This window comes from Ursus maritimus, unplaced genomic scaffold (assembly GCF_017311325.1).
Source record: "Ursus maritimus isolate PB19 unplaced genomic scaffold, ASM1731132v1 scaffold_33, whole genome shotgun sequence".
Lineage (NCBI taxonomy): Eukaryota > Metazoa > Chordata > Mammalia > Carnivora > Ursidae > Ursus > Ursus maritimus.
The window spans coordinates 22,334,903-22,350,070 of record NW_024425897.1 but is presented as its reverse complement, the minus strand read 5'-3'; the positions used below and the strand labels follow the sequence as shown (position 1 = coordinate 22,350,070).

The 15,168-nt window shown below is 44.9% G+C and overlaps 2 protein-coding genes across 4 annotated transcripts in view; one reads left to right on the top strand and one right to left on the bottom strand.

The window, feature by feature from the left end:
• P2RX7 (purinergic receptor P2X 7) overlaps positions 1–3,916 on the bottom strand; it is a 37,757-nt gene extending 33,841 nt beyond the window's left edge. Inside the window, exon 1 of the mRNA XM_008688864.2 lies at positions 3,682–3,916. Coding sequence (XP_008687086.2) covers positions 3,682–3,806 — 125 coding nt within the window. The 5' untranslated portion in view covers positions 3,807–3,916. The remainder of the gene's footprint in view (positions 1–3,681) is intronic.
• Positions 1–15,168, top strand: part of IFT81 (intraflagellar transport 81) — a 180,441-nt gene that overhangs the window by 56,529 nt on the left and 108,744 nt on the right. The gene's annotated exons all lie outside the window — the stretch shown is intronic.

Below are 15,168 nucleotides of genomic sequence, written 5' to 3'. Positions count from 1 at the left end.
GCGACCCAACCCGATGACATAGTTTGAGCTTTTATAACCAGCCATGTCTGAGGGCAGCTCCATCTCTTCCACTGTGTGGTTTGGTGCCTAACTTGAGTTAGGTCTCTGTCACTTACTATCCAAACACTTTGGACTAGCACAGGCCTACTCAGCACGCTGACTACACACTCCTGTAACCCTGGAAGCTGGAGCCACTTGAGCCTGCCAATAGCTGCAGCCCCTGCCTTTGATTCCAATCTGAACTTGGTTTTGAGGGACTATGAAAAGCTAGCCAGCCTTTTGTATTATTTCTTTTATTGACAGCCCCTTCCTTGTACCCCAGTCTCAATAACTGAAGCCCTGTCTTACTTCATTATCCTGGCTCTTTGCCTTTGCAACCCTAGTATGGACAGGCTCTGAACCTAGGACTCCATGGCTAGAACCCACCACATGCTGCTACATATCTTGAGTATTACCTGACCTGTCTGGACTTCCAACCTGTGGTCCATACCCATCCTATTTGATGCAGACTACCACCCCTAATCCCTAGGCACCATGGGTCTACCCATTTCACAAATGGCCGAGTTGCAGTTTTATCAACTTGAGGCCCCACAGTACAACTTAAGGCAGCATTTCCCAAGCTGTGGTCTATGGGACTCCATTCAGTAGCAAGATGGTCATTCTACTGAAAACATGTGAGAACAGACTGACAAGGATCCCCAAGTCAGGCACCCCATCTCATGCCTGAACTGGGGCACCCATTCACTTGATCATTGCACTGTTGAAATTGCGCTGTCTCTCCCATGGACATGCGTAACTGGATTTGAGGGAGTTAAATGCATGGAAGATAAGGTTCCACCATATGAGAGAAAAATATTTATCATTACAAGGTGCTCTCATAATAAGCTGTTCCTATATACAATAATCTGCTTTTAAGAAATTGTGTGCCAAGAATATCAGGAAATCACGTCACCTGTCACATGGAATCGTGACGCATGATCTATGTACTGGTGCATAAAGGAGCATTTACTAACTGTGCGCTTCATCATCAGTTCTATGATGTCTGGCTCAAGTAACGTGTCTTATTTTAGAATTTAATATATGTGTTTATTATTTAGTGCTTGTATAGTAAACATATGAATCAAATCAAATTCTTATTAATAAGAAGAATTAACACTTGGTGAGGGCTTGCCATACACCAGGTATTTTTCAAGCAACTAATTCTTACAACAGCCTTTGTCCTCATTTTACGGATGAGGAAACCAAGGCTCAGAGCAGTGAAAGATTATTGAATCCACATTTCCAGATCTCAAATCCCAGGTGTGGACATGGTTACTTTGACAGTCAAAGGAGAGAATGTATATGAAAGTGCCTATTATATTCAAAAAGATAATTTTTTGATTTTTTTAAATTCAAGTATAATTAACATAGTGTTGTATTAGTTTCAGGTGTACGATATAATGATTCAACAATTCTATACATTTCTCAGTGCTCATCAAGATAAGTGTACTCTTAATCTCTTTTATCTACTTCACCCAACCCCCATCCTCCTCCCCTTTGACAGCCACCAGTTTGTTCTCTGTATTTAAGAGTTTGTTTGCATCCTTTTTTTCTTTGTTCATTTGTTTACACATAGGAGTAAAATCATACTGTATTTGTCTTTCTCTGACTGACTTATTTCACTTAGCACTATACCCTCTAGGTCCATCCATGGTGTTGCAAATGGCAAGATTTCAGTCTTTTTTATGACTGAGCAATATTCCACTGTATATGTACTACATCTTCTTTATCCATTCCTCTGTCAGTGGGTACCTGGGTTGCTTCCATATCTTGATCTTGGCTATTGTAAATAATGCTGCAACAGACATAGGGATGCATGTATCTTTTCCAAGCAGTATTTTCATTTTCTTTGGGTAAGTACTACGCAGTAGTGGAATTACTGGATCATATGATAATTCTATTTTTAAGTCAAAAAGGTTATTTTTAAAGATAGCTGCTATTTGTGGAGCTTTTACCCTCTGCCAGACATTGAGAAGTATTTGCCATGCCTTTTCTTGTTTAATTATGACACCTCTATGAACAGATGCAGAAAGGGAGGCTCAGAGAGGTTAAGTGACCTGGCCAAGAAAACTTAGCCAGGATTATAAAATAGGTTGCTCTAACTCTTAGCTGGTAAACTACATTGTCTGACCTTAGAGATGCAAATTTTCTTCATCATCATCACCATCATCACAAAGAGCAATGGGACATTAGCCATTAAGGAACTGTGAATCAAAACCACAATGAGAACCATTGACTAGGATGCCCATAATCCAAAAAAACCAGACAAGAGCAAGTGTTTGGTAAGGATGTGGAGAAATGGAAACATACATTGTGGTGGGAATATGAAATGGTGCAGCCATTCTGAAAGCGGTGGTTCCTTAAAATGTCAAAAATAAAGCTACTGAATGATCTTTCATTCAGTGGGTAGGTGCAATACCCAAGAAAACTGACAACATGTTCATGCAAACACGCATACACCCATATTCCTAGCAGCATTATCCGTTATCCATAATAGCCCCAAACTGGAAACAACCCAAATGTCTACCCCCCCCAAAAAAAGGTTTATCCAGGCAATGAAATATTACTTGGCCATACAGAGGAATGAAGTAGAGATACATGTTTCGACATGAATGCACCTTGCAAACATGATGAGTGGAAGAAGCCAGACACAAAGGACCACATAGTGCATGGTTCCATTTCTATGACATGCCCAATATAGGCAAATCCCAGAGACAGAGAGTAGATCAGTGGGTCACCAGAGCTACAGGGAAGCAGAAGGATTGGGAGTGATGGCTCAGGGCTGTGGAGTTTCTTTTTGAGGTGATGAAAATGTTCTAGAATTGATTGTGGTGATGGCTGCACAACTCTGAATATACTAAAATTCACTAAATTGTACACTTTATTTTTTTAAAGATTTATTTGAGAAGGAGAGAGAGCTTGTGAGCAGGGGGAGGGGCAAAGGGAGGAGGAGAGGGAGAATCTCAAGCAGACTCCACGCTGAGTACGGGGCTAATGTGGAGCTTAATCCCATGACCCTGAGATCATGACCTGAGCCAAAATCAAGAGTCAGATGCTTAACCAACTGAGCCACCCAGGCGCCTCTAAATTGTACGCTTTAAACGAGTGAGTTGTATAGCTGTGTGAATTATATCTCAATAAACTGTTAAGAAACGGAAACAAAAAAGAGCAAGGGGGACCTTCCAGATACTAGAGAGGACTTAAAGTTACATTGACAAGTTTGGTCCTATTCCTCCCCTAAGGGTGATGACTCAGACAGATGCCAGGATTATCACCAGGTGTGCCCTAATCCTTGCCTCCTCCCTTGAAATCCAGGGTGTTGCCCTGTTTCCCACTTCCCCCAGGCGTGCCCTGCCCAGCTCACCCAGGCTGGTCTGGGATAGAACCCGAAGTGTGGCTTTGCCTCTTGTGGCTTCTTTCCGCAGCAGACTGCTTTGTTTCCTCCTGCCTGCAGCTGCATCCCCCCTCCCCCCTGTCCCCCTTCTCCCTGCCCCCCCCCTCCAGCCCCAGCTTGCTATGAGGAAAAAAGTCTCAAATTTAAAACCACGTGGAATTCAGGATGTGCACCAGAAGCTGCACCTTGAGGATTTTTGTGCTGTCAACCACTGCAGACATTTGGGGTCATCCCCACACCCCGCTTACCTGATGTAGGAAAAGACCAGCACGTGGAAGATCCACTTAATGGTGCCATAATTTGTGCTCTGGATCTGGAGGACTTTGTTTGTCTCATACTGGAAAACATCTTTCCAGCTGCAGCAGGCTGGCATGGTGAGAGGCTCAGTCTCCACTAGGCTCTGGAGGAAGGCTCAACCCTTCTAGACCAGCCGCAGCAAGTCCACCAGTAACAGGAAAATGAAACGTACTGATTCTTCGCAGGAGCCTTTAAGTTTGAGTTCCTCCAATGACGACAGAGTGGGGGCGGGCCCTGGCAGCTGCCCCAGATGTGGCTGGGGATAAACAAGAGAAGCGAAGTCCTACAGGCCTGGCTGGCAGATGACCCTGCTCCAGCTGGCCTCCCCCAGATGCCTGCACAAAGATGGTGTTCAAAGGAAGGGCATTTTTAGCATTCTCCCTTATCCCCCTTTTCCTTTCACTTTTTTGGACTCCTTTCAGTTGGGGGAAAGGGGCAGCCCTTCAAATGTCAGGAGACCTAGTGCTTCCATTGTGTCTTAATGAAGGGCCTAGATCTTTCTGTTGCCTCAAGGCCCACTCATAGACTGACTGATTCATTTCTACAACCCTTTGTTCAGCCACAGATGCCTATGAACGCTGGGTGAATGAAGGTCTCCCTCTTCTCCCTCTCCACACTTCCTCTACAGCGCTCTGGTTTGTAGATGGTGGGGGGAGTCAGAATTGCTGGGGCTGGGAGGGGAGAAAGACTTTATTTCTAAGTTGGATATTTCTGCGTGACTGTTGAGATCCACTGAGATCTGCTGTCTGACCTGCCCCTGGAGTTATGCCCATGACTAGGCCAATCAGCCTAAGACCATCAGAAACAAACTTGCCTTTCAGCAAAATTAGGTTTACTGACTCATTCAGTGAGAAAGAGCTTGTGCCGGAGGAGGTACCGCCATCATCAAAGGGACAGAGTTATCATAGGCTTATGGGCGATGGTGGAGTCTAGATTAAATTTAAATGAAAGCAGATTTTTTTAAAAAAAAAGATTTTATTTATTTGACAGAGAGAGAGGCAGCGAGAGAGGGAACACAAGTAGGGGGAGTGGGAGAGGGAGAAGCAGGCTTCCCTCTGAGCAGGGGGCCTGATGCGGGCCTCGATCCCAGAACGCTGGGATCATGACCTGAGCCGAAGGCAGACGCTTAACGACTGAGCCACCCAGGCGCCCCTGAAAGCAGATTTTGATAGGCTCAAAGCAAAGCAGGTTTGTATAAAACGGTGAACCTCAGATCCGGATTGGAAGTAATAAAGCTAAGACAAGTGTTGAATGTTGTGTCTAGAAACCCTTTATCAGAAGCTCTGCAACGAAGGTGCAAATTGAGGCTGCTTCTCTGTGGCAAGGTGACTTAGATCCTCCAGGCGAAAGTGGAATATTTCATTCTTACTGATGCAATTTCCAATAGCAAGTTTTCTGATAGCCTATGATTTTAGAGTACCTTACCTCCTGGCTCTCGGTTCAGGACACTGGAGAGCAGGAAGAAGGTGAGATTGAATGTAAATTTTCTTGGCCCTTCTTGCAGTGCACGCAGCAGGGCTCCTGGTCTTTCTGCTGAACTCGTAGACTGATCCCTCATGCTCTTCCCTCTGCTTCCTCAGCCCTCTGTCTACTATTTCTCCCACCACCACTTCAAGGATACTGTTCTTAATAACCACTCTCTACCTCTTGAGCAATTTCTTCCCTTGATTTCCGTGACTCCCCTGGGTCCCTTCTTCTAGTTTCTCATCTTTTTTTTTTTTTCTTTTAGGATTTTATTTATTTATTTGAGAGAGGGAGACAGAGGGCATGAGCTCGAGAGATAGCACAAGTTGGGGGGGAAGGGCAGAGGGAGGGAGGGAGCCCAATGGTCGCAGGGCTGGATCCCAGGACCCAGGATCATGACCTGAGCCAAAGACGGATGCTTAACCAACTGAGCCACCTAGGCGCCCCTAGTTTCTCATCTTTACCTCTGTGACTCTTTGTCTTATCTTTCTATGACTCTTCTCCTTTTATGTGTCAGTTCCAGCAAATTCTATCTCAGCATTTTTTATATTTCTATCAGTCATGTTAAGACAGGTTATGTTGCAATATCAAACAGCCCCCCAAATCTCATGGCTTAAAAACAAAATGTCATTTTATTTCTCATCCACAATATATATTTATCATGGATCACCCAGGAGGCTCTGTTCATTGTAGTCACTCAGAAAACAAAACTAATAGAACAGCCACTATCTTGAACTCTTGAATGAGAAATCTGGCAGGTCTTACAGTGGCATTTAAATGCTCTGACCTTGGGGCACCTGGGTGGCTCAGGTGGTTATGCGTTCAACTCTTGGTTTCAGTTCAGGTCATGATCTCTCGCTCCTGGGATAGAGCCCCCAGTGGGGCTCTGTGCTCAGCCAGGAGTCTACTGGAGATTCTATCCTTCTCCCTCTTCCTCTGCCCCTCCCTCTCCTCAATGCATACGTGGGCACTTGTGCACTCTCTCTCTTTAAAATAAATAAATCTTTGAAAAAAAAAAACTCTGATCTAGAAATGACGTACTCCCTTTTGCCCCTAACTCATTGGTCAAAACTAGTCACTTGGCCCCATCTAACAACCAGGGAACCAGGAAATGCAATCTCACCATATATCCCCCTCTGTACCAAGAAACAGAAGAAGCAGACATATTTGGTAAATTGCACTAATAACTTTTGCGTCTTCTCCCTGGGAAATTTCATCCACACCCATTCTTTTAAGAATCACCAAATGCTAAAAGAAAAGGGGATGGAAAGAGGGGTGCATGTGTATATCATGTGTTTAACTATGCATGGCATATAGCTGGAAATAGGGCCTACTACATAATTTGGGGGCCCAGTGCAAAATGAAAATGTGGGGTCCCGGCACCTGGGTGGCTCAGCCGTTAAGCCTCTGCCTTAAGCTCAGGTCATGATCCCAGGGTCCTGGGATTGAGCCCCGCATTGGGCTCCCTGCTTGGCAGGAAGCCTGCTTCTCCCTCTCACACTCCCCTTGCTTGTGTTCCCTCTCTCACTGTCTCTGTCTGCCAAATAAATAAATAAAATCTTAAAAAAAAAAAAACAAGAAAGAAAATGTGGGGTCCCTTAGTCAAGATTAAGAATTTCAAGATGGCAACAGCAGAGCATTAAAGCAAGCTCAGGTCCCTGCTACATGTGCGTCCTTATGTACCTACACAGGTCCCATGTCCATGAAGCTAGCTGTGTCTGGAAGGATATAGAAGATGGTCTTTGGGGAGGGAACTGCGGGATTTGTCAGTGTTTGTCAAGCGACTTATTTATCACCTTTCTATGAAGTTTTTCTACCATACTCATGCATTACTTTTTAAAAATCACTGGTAGATTTAAAAAATCTCTATCACAGGGGCGCCTGGGTGGCACAGCGGTTAAGCGCCTGCCTTCGGCCCAGGGCGTGATCCCAGCGTTCTGGGATCGAGCCCCACATCAGACTCCTCCACTATGAGCCTGCTTCTTCCTCTCCCACTCCCCCTGCTTGTGTTCCCTCTCTCGCTGGCTGTCTCTGTTAAATAAATAAAAAAAATCTTAAAAAAAAAAATCTCTATCACAGACCAAATCTGCCTTCTGAGCTCCACACCTGTACAGTCTATGAACCTCCAGACCTAAAAGTCCCATAGACACTTAAAATCACATCTTCAGAGTAGCACACTTCCCCACAAAACAATACTTCATGTAGGGACTGATTTGAGGGAGAGAGTAGAGACACGGATGAGGACTACCTTTCCTTTAAGCTCAGCTTGAGGGTAAGGGTGGTTTTTAATAGGGGTATAGTGTCAAGGGAAGATTGGGGGAAGGGGTAGTTAAGATGGAAATATTTGAGCTGTTCAAAGTGGAATGTCAAGAATGGTGGTTTCTGTTTCTTTGTAAAGTAGGAATTAACGTCATGAGTGGAATGGGGCTTGGAGGCTTGGGTGATTTTCTCTTCGTCAAGGGTGTGTGTGTTTCTGGTTACAGGTCAGAAAATCAAGTGACTTCCTTTAGCAGAAAAGGTAGGGGTTTTTTTTGTTGCTGTTGTTGTTGAGGAAACACTGCTGTCTTACAGAACTCAAGTGCAGGAAACGTGAGAACTTATTAATAGGGAAACTAAAATGTCCCTAGCTGAGGTTGCACTTTCGGTTTGTCTGAAGCTGTGTGGTCCCGCCTCGGCCTGTCTCTCTCTGCACCCACTGTGCATCTCCCTAAACACGGGACTTCTCTGCTCCTCTGCGGGCACGTCACCAAACAAGGCCATCATGGCATCCACATCAGGTGGCCACAGTTCACAGGAGACTCCAGGCCTACTGCTTAATTCCAGAGTCCCAGAAGAGTGAATCTGATTGGTCTAGCTGTCTATCTCTGGTCCAATCACCTAAGGCTATGGGCGGGGTCACAGAAGAAACATGTTGTGGGGGGCCTATTGGGGAGGGGGGGTAGAAGGGGGTAGAAGGAGGTGTGGAGGGTGAGAGGAGTGGAGGGGGTGGAGGGGGAAGGCGTAGAGGGGGAAGGGGAAGAAAGGGCTGGAAGGAAAGAAAATAAGGAGGAGAAAGAAGTGCGACTCTCAGAGTATAGAGACTCAGGTTAAATACTCTGCTCTCAGGTGGGACAACGCTGAGGCGGTCTAGGCAGTTTCCCAGAGGTCCCCGGTGGGATTGAGTCCCGGATGCCTACAGCAGTGACCTGTTCTTCAGTGCTTCCTGCACTGGCTGCCTTCCCTCCCTGTGTCACTTCCCCACTGCCCTTTCTGGCCTCACCTCCTATATGAACTACTTGCACCTGAATCCTTGTCTCAGGGTCCACTTTGGGGAAACAGTATATTTCAACCCCCTGTGGCTGCTGTTAAGGAGTCAGTGATTTATCCTGAGACCAGTAGATGGATCTGTAAGCAGAGTCCTGGCATGACGTCATTTACACTTTAGTAAAATCACTCGCGCTGCACCCTGGAAAGTGGATAGAAGGGGCAAGAGAGGAGGCAGGGAGGGGATCTGTCCAGGGAGAGGGTATAGTGACATGGAGGGGGCGCTGAGGGTGAATCTCTGAAGCATCCAACACCAAGGGACTAAGAGGCATCAGGGAAGGAGAGGAAAATGAGGAAGTAGTGTGTACCCAGGAGCCAACGGAAAGCGGTTCCTGAATAAGCCAGTGATGACAGGAAATAGAGCGATATAAGGAAACTGACAGATAAGTTAATGGAACACGATGGAGTCAAGTGTTGAACGCAGTATAGGTGAGTACTTAGCAAATGACAAAAGCATTTAAAATCAAGGGAGAAAAATTACTCAAGATATGATCTCAGAGCAATTGGCTAGCCATTTAGAGGAGGTCGGTGGAGGCAGGAGGATGTGGTATTCTAACTTTTTGTATTTCAAAGATGTGTAACTGTTTGAAATGTGATAGAATGATCAAAGGTGAGCAAAATCAGCTACACAAAGAGACATGCAAGTCACCGTTCTGTTTGTGTTTGTGCTGTGCACATTTTGCATTTTGGTAAAGAATCCAAACAAAGATAACTGGATGCCCCCCCCCTTCTTTTTCAAGAAAGATTTATTTATTTATTTTAGGGAGAGAAAGAGAGTGCATGTGGGAGGGGCAGAGGAAGAGAATCTCAAACGGACTCCCAGCTGAGTGAGGAGCCCACCATAGCCCTGCTCAGTCTCATGGCCCTGAGGTCATGACATGAGCTGAAACCAAGAGTTGGTCACTTAAACAACTGAGCCACATGGTGCCCCTGGATGCCCTTTGAAATAACTCAGCTGACACCACGCTCTCACCTGGTTGGTGTTTGGTTCTTCCTCCAAACTCTGTTGGTGTCAGTATTACTGTGGATTTTCTGTAAAGATACTATGATAGGAGCCTCTTACTCTCCTTCAGGAGTACAGTGTTTGAGCCAGGAATTCACTGTGGTTTCTTTCTTGGCAACTGGAGCTACTAAAATAAAGCATGTCAAGTGCTTTTTATCCCTCTCTGTATTTCTCCATGGCAATTTCTCGTGAACCTGCCTTTCTGACCCTCTCTTCCTTCCCTCTCATCATCTAATTCAGAATTCTTATAAGAAGTTGGTCAAGAGTCTACTGCTTCGGGATGTCACCGAGTTAGGAGAGATTCCAGTGCCCTGATATTCAAAACAGTTTTTCTTTGAATTAAACTAAACCAATGCTGCCTAATAGGGTAGACACTAACCACATGTGGCCATATAAATTTAAATTGCTTAAAATTGAATGAAATTTAAAATTCAGTTCTTCATTTGTACTCACCATATTTCAAGTGCTCAGTAGCCACATGTGGCTTCTGCTGTAGTGGACAGTGAAGATAAGAACATGTACACCATTGTAGAAAGTTCTATTGGATAGCCCTGCTGACTAAATCTGTGGGATAGAGCAAAAGGTGAGTACAGTTGCAGGTAAGTGAGGAAGGTGAGGGCTGGCCCATTCAGATGGCATCCATTTTCTGTGTGAAATAAGAGGCAGATGTGCCTGAGGAGAGAGAAAGACAAAGCAGAGGGGTGGGAAGTTCGATGAGAGGGAAGAAGAATCAAAACAGTTGCTATGGTGAACAGGAGAAGAGCCAACAGGGAAAGCAGGAATTCCAGCATGGCATTGAGAATTAAAAACCATGAAGTGGTTTTTGCAACATCTACGTGACTGAGATCATAATAGGGGCCTGGGGCCTTCCCACCTATACGATCCACCTCCCACCTCCACATCCGGGACCCATCAGGTCTTGCCAAGTGGTTCAAATAGTTTTAGAATTTGTAATCATTGTCATCTACCATATCTATTTTGGTCTTTTACATTTGTTCCTGAAACAGTGTGAGTGAAACTACATCTCTGCCTCTTCTTCCCCCTAAGTCACACTTCCCTGGGGCTCCTCTTCCTTGCCAGCCCCACAACACAGAGCAGAAAGCTTTTCTTTGCCTCCCAGCTCAACCCAGGCACTGGGAATGACTGGCTCACTCAATGTATTCTGGGTAAACTTGCTCTATACTTCTCATGAATGCTGGATTTCTTTTATTTTTATTTTTTTTAAGATTTTATTTATTTATTTATTTGACAGAGAGAGACAGTGAGAGAGGGAACACAAGCAAGGGGAGTGTGAGAGGGAGAAGCAGACTTCCCACCGAGCAGGGAGCCCGATGCGGGGCTTGATCTCAGGACCCTGGGATCATGAACTGAGCCGAAGGCAGATGCTTAACAGCTGCGCCACCCAGGCGCCCCTGGATTTCTTTTAATCCCAGGATCTCCCCTTCCCTCCACTCCATCCAAGCCCAATACACACACCCTCCTTGGAACTTTAAAAACCTATTTCCTGATCAAGACAGCTGGTCACTTCAGGTAATAACTAGGTCTTCTTCAACCCTAAACACAGAGGCTGGGGATGGGTGGGGAAAACTGGGGATTTCCTTCTAATAGTGGATGGTAAAGAGGTGTCTGAGGATTCTAGAGGACCAAGAACCCATTGCTGTCTCTATTAGTCTTAGCAGGACACATATGAAAGTAGAATAGAAGGAAATTTACATTGATCCAGGGCTGAGCTTTTGCTGGAAGTTGAGAATAATGTTATTAAGGGTGATTTTGTTGGAAGGTAACAGAATACCAGACTCACACTGGCTTAAATATAAAAGAAATTATTGTCTCATATATAGGGAAGACAAAATTTAGAAGGATTTGATTTAGTGGCTTGAAAACAGCACCAAGGATCCAGGTTCTTTTCTATCTGTCTGCCCTGTCTTGTTGTTGGTTGGTCCTCAGAAAGAAAGATAATCAATTCTTCTGTCTCTTTGATGGGAAAATCTTTCCCCGAGTCCCTTTCTCCTCACCTCACTCTACTCTCTAGTGCTAGAAGTGAGTCACACACCTGATGCTCCCCTGGAAAGAGAGCAGAAATGACCATGACCAGCTTGGATCCATTATCTGGGTTGGAGTGGATGTTGGACAGTCACCCACAATGTCTACTACTCAAGCACTGGCAAGAAAGTGGCTAAAATGAGGACCAGGGGTGGCGGGGTGCCTGAGTGGCTCAGTCGGTTGAGCGTCTGACTCTTGATTTCAGCTTAGGTCATGATCTCAGCATCGTGGGACTGAGCCCCGGGCTGGGCTCCTCATTCAGTGGGGAGTCTCCTGGAGATTCTCTCCCTCTCACTGTGCCTCTCTCCCACCCCACTTGCAGGTGCTCTCTTCTCTCTCCTTCTAAAATAAATAAATCAATCTGAAAATAAAATAAAATGAGGACCAGGGAATCTCTGCTGGTTAAGGAAGGAAGTGAAGGAAGGAGGGTCCTGAGAAGGAGAAAGTAGAAGAGTCAAGGGATCCTGGAGTTCAAAGAACTGCTAAGCCTGAAATAATTGAAAGAACACCTTGTGGCCAGAGAAATTGAAGACTTTAGAGGAAGATTCGTTTCAGGAGAAACTGATGTTTAGGACATGGTCAGAGGATGTGGTGGCTAGAGTAGAGTGAAGGTGAAGATCATTGGAATGAGGAGGGACAAGAGCCAAGGGGCCAGGAGGTTAACCAGGTCTTGGGTCATCTTACAATCATTAAAGTCATCAACAGAGTGGTAGGAACTGGAGTGGGGAGGAAGGATGAGCTAGATGCCAAAGTCTCCTAAGAATAAGGATTGATTGATTGATTGATTGATTGATTGATTAGTAGACATCAGCAATGAAAAGGCATTAAAGTGGTTCAGCCAGATGCCGTGAGCCTCAGAGTGTACTCAAGATGGACAATCACTGATCTGGAACTAGAGGTAGGGAGCATGGAGGACACCGGGAGAGTGGGGAAAGGATGAGCATCCTCTGGGGAGGGCTTCTGGGACTCTCAGCGGGGTGCCAGGTTATACTTGGGGCAGGAAGTAGAAGGGATTCTGTGCGCTGAGGTCATGACATAAAAAAAGAAAAGAGCATGCCCTCCACTCTTCTCTTTCCCTTCTCACAGGCTGGAATGAAACCTGGAGGTGAGCCATCTTTGACCCAGAGTATCCGAAATCATACTTCTCACCCGCTAGTCAATACAGAAGCAAGTCCAAAATAACTCTTTGCAAGTGTCAGTTAATCCCCAGATCAGTATCTGAGGATTTAGCAGACACTCAACTGTCCACTCAAAATCTATTCTCTTTTTCTTTGTTAATGATTTTGTTCAGGTTTCAAACCCTCAGAAAAGATAACCCTATTCCCAACTCAGGGGTATCACGTTAATCCCATTCTACCTGTAGAAGTGGGTACAAAATCCTATTATAGCCACTGAAACATGAGGTAAAGTTTTTTAGGGATCTTCTGAAGAAGGAGGTCATTCCTAAGAAAGATGTGAGAGGGGCGCCTGGGTGGCACAGCGGTTAAGCGTCTGCCTTCGGCTCAGGGCGTGATCCCGGCGTTATGGGATCGAGTCCCACATCAGGCTCTTCCGCTATGAGCCTGCTTCTTCCTCTCCCACTCCCCCTCCTTGTGTTCCCTCTCTTGCTGGCTGTCTCTATCTCTGTCGAATAAATAAATAAAATCTTTAAAAAAGAAAGAAAGAGATGTGAGAAGAAATGGTGTTTCCAGTGTGACATGCTTAGAATGGCAGGACAAACAATGGAAACAACTTGGTCAGAGCCACTTGGTTAACTACGTCTGGAGCCACCCTACCTGGGACTTCTTTTTTAACGTATATTGCTTAAGTCATTTTAACTGGGCTTTCTTTAACTCATGCCCAAAGCATTCCGATTTAAGAAGCATTGCTGGGGAACCCTTGTGAAGTTCACTGGGAGGCTTGCAGACAACATCTCTAAAACCCATAAACAGGCAGACATACAACTCATTGGTATCACAGTAGACAGCATCCCTGAAGTCCAGAGACAAGCAAGGACCCAAATGCCAAGAGGCAGACATTCCTGGGTGCTGGGACGTGTCTTAGGTGCATCACCCTGGCAGGCCACCTCATCTGTCATCTTTCCCTTGGTGTCCTTGCCCATCTTTCCCTTGGTGTCATGTTAACGGATCATGGACTATGCTATTGGATTTGGCTCAGGTACCTGCTGCCTTGTATACCCGAAGCCTCTATTTCCTTCCCTTTTCTCATTCCCTGTGAGTTCTGCCAGCTTCTGTTTTAGTCCAACCACCACAAGAGATGCTCTCACTCAAATCATGGATGGGTTGACTATCTCTAACTTTCCAAAACCCAAAAACTTTTTTTTAAGATTATGGTAAAATAACATAAATTTTTACTGTTTTAACCATTTTTTAAGTTTACAGTTCTGTGGCATTAAGTACATTCACATATTTGTGCACCCATCACCACCATTTGTCTCCTACCCTTTCATCACCTCAAACTGAAGCTCTGTCCTCATTAAACACTGACTCCTCATTCTCTCCTCCCAGCCCCTGGAAACCACTTTCTGTCTCTATGAACTTGACTACTCTAGGTCCCTCATATAATTGGGAGTCATGCAATATTTGTCCTTTTGTGTCTGGGTTATTTCATTTGGCATGATGTCTTCCAGGTTCATCCATATTGTAGCATGTGTCAGGATTTCCTTCCTTTTTAAGGCTGAATAATATTTTATTGTGTGGAGAGCGCACATTGTGTTTATCCATTCATTCATCGATGGACACTTAGGTTGTTTCCACCTTTTTGGCTATTGTGAATAATGCAGCTACAAACACTGTTGCACAAATTTCTGTTCACATCCCTGTTTTCAGTTCTTTGGGGGTATATAGCCAGAAGTGGAGTTGATGGATCATATTGTAATTCTATTTAATACTTTGAGGAACCAAGTTTATTTATTCGCTTACTTATTTTAAAAAATTATTTTACGTACCAAGATAGCCACATGTGATTGACAGTTTCTCCTTTTTAGCTCAAAAGCTGAATACTGGGCTGCATGGCTGGCTCAGTTGGTGGAGTGTGCAACTCTTGATCTCTGGGTTGTGAGTTCGAGCCCCACGTTGGGTGTAGAGATTACTAAAAAAATAAAATATTTTTAAAAAACTGAATACATCACCTTTGGAAGGGATGTATTCCAATACGCCTTCCTGTATTAGTGAGTCACCACCTCTGTCATTAAAGCAGAGATAAAAACATTTGTTTAATTACAGCAAGGCATTCAGATACAGAGAATAGAGGAGGAAAAGAGAATAAAGTGCTGAGAAGGTGGAAATTTAGGACATGAAACAAAAAGCAGGAGCAGAGAGACAGAGGGAGGGCAGAGAGGAGCTGAGGGCAGGCCTCCAGCATGAAGACCCACCAGCACCATGGGTCTCTAGAGTGATCCAGAATAGAGAATTCCTCCCTGGTTCTGGACTCCCAAGAGGCCTGACCCAATTACAATTTCTCTTCTTGGGTTTTGGGTTTTTTTTTTTCCTTTCATGAAATCCCATCTTCCATACTTCTATCTGAGCATGTGCGTGGTAAGCCCTTGTTATGTGAATAAAAGGAAAAACCTCTGTCTCTACACTCACACCACTTCTGACACCAAATGTGTGGATTTTCCACACTA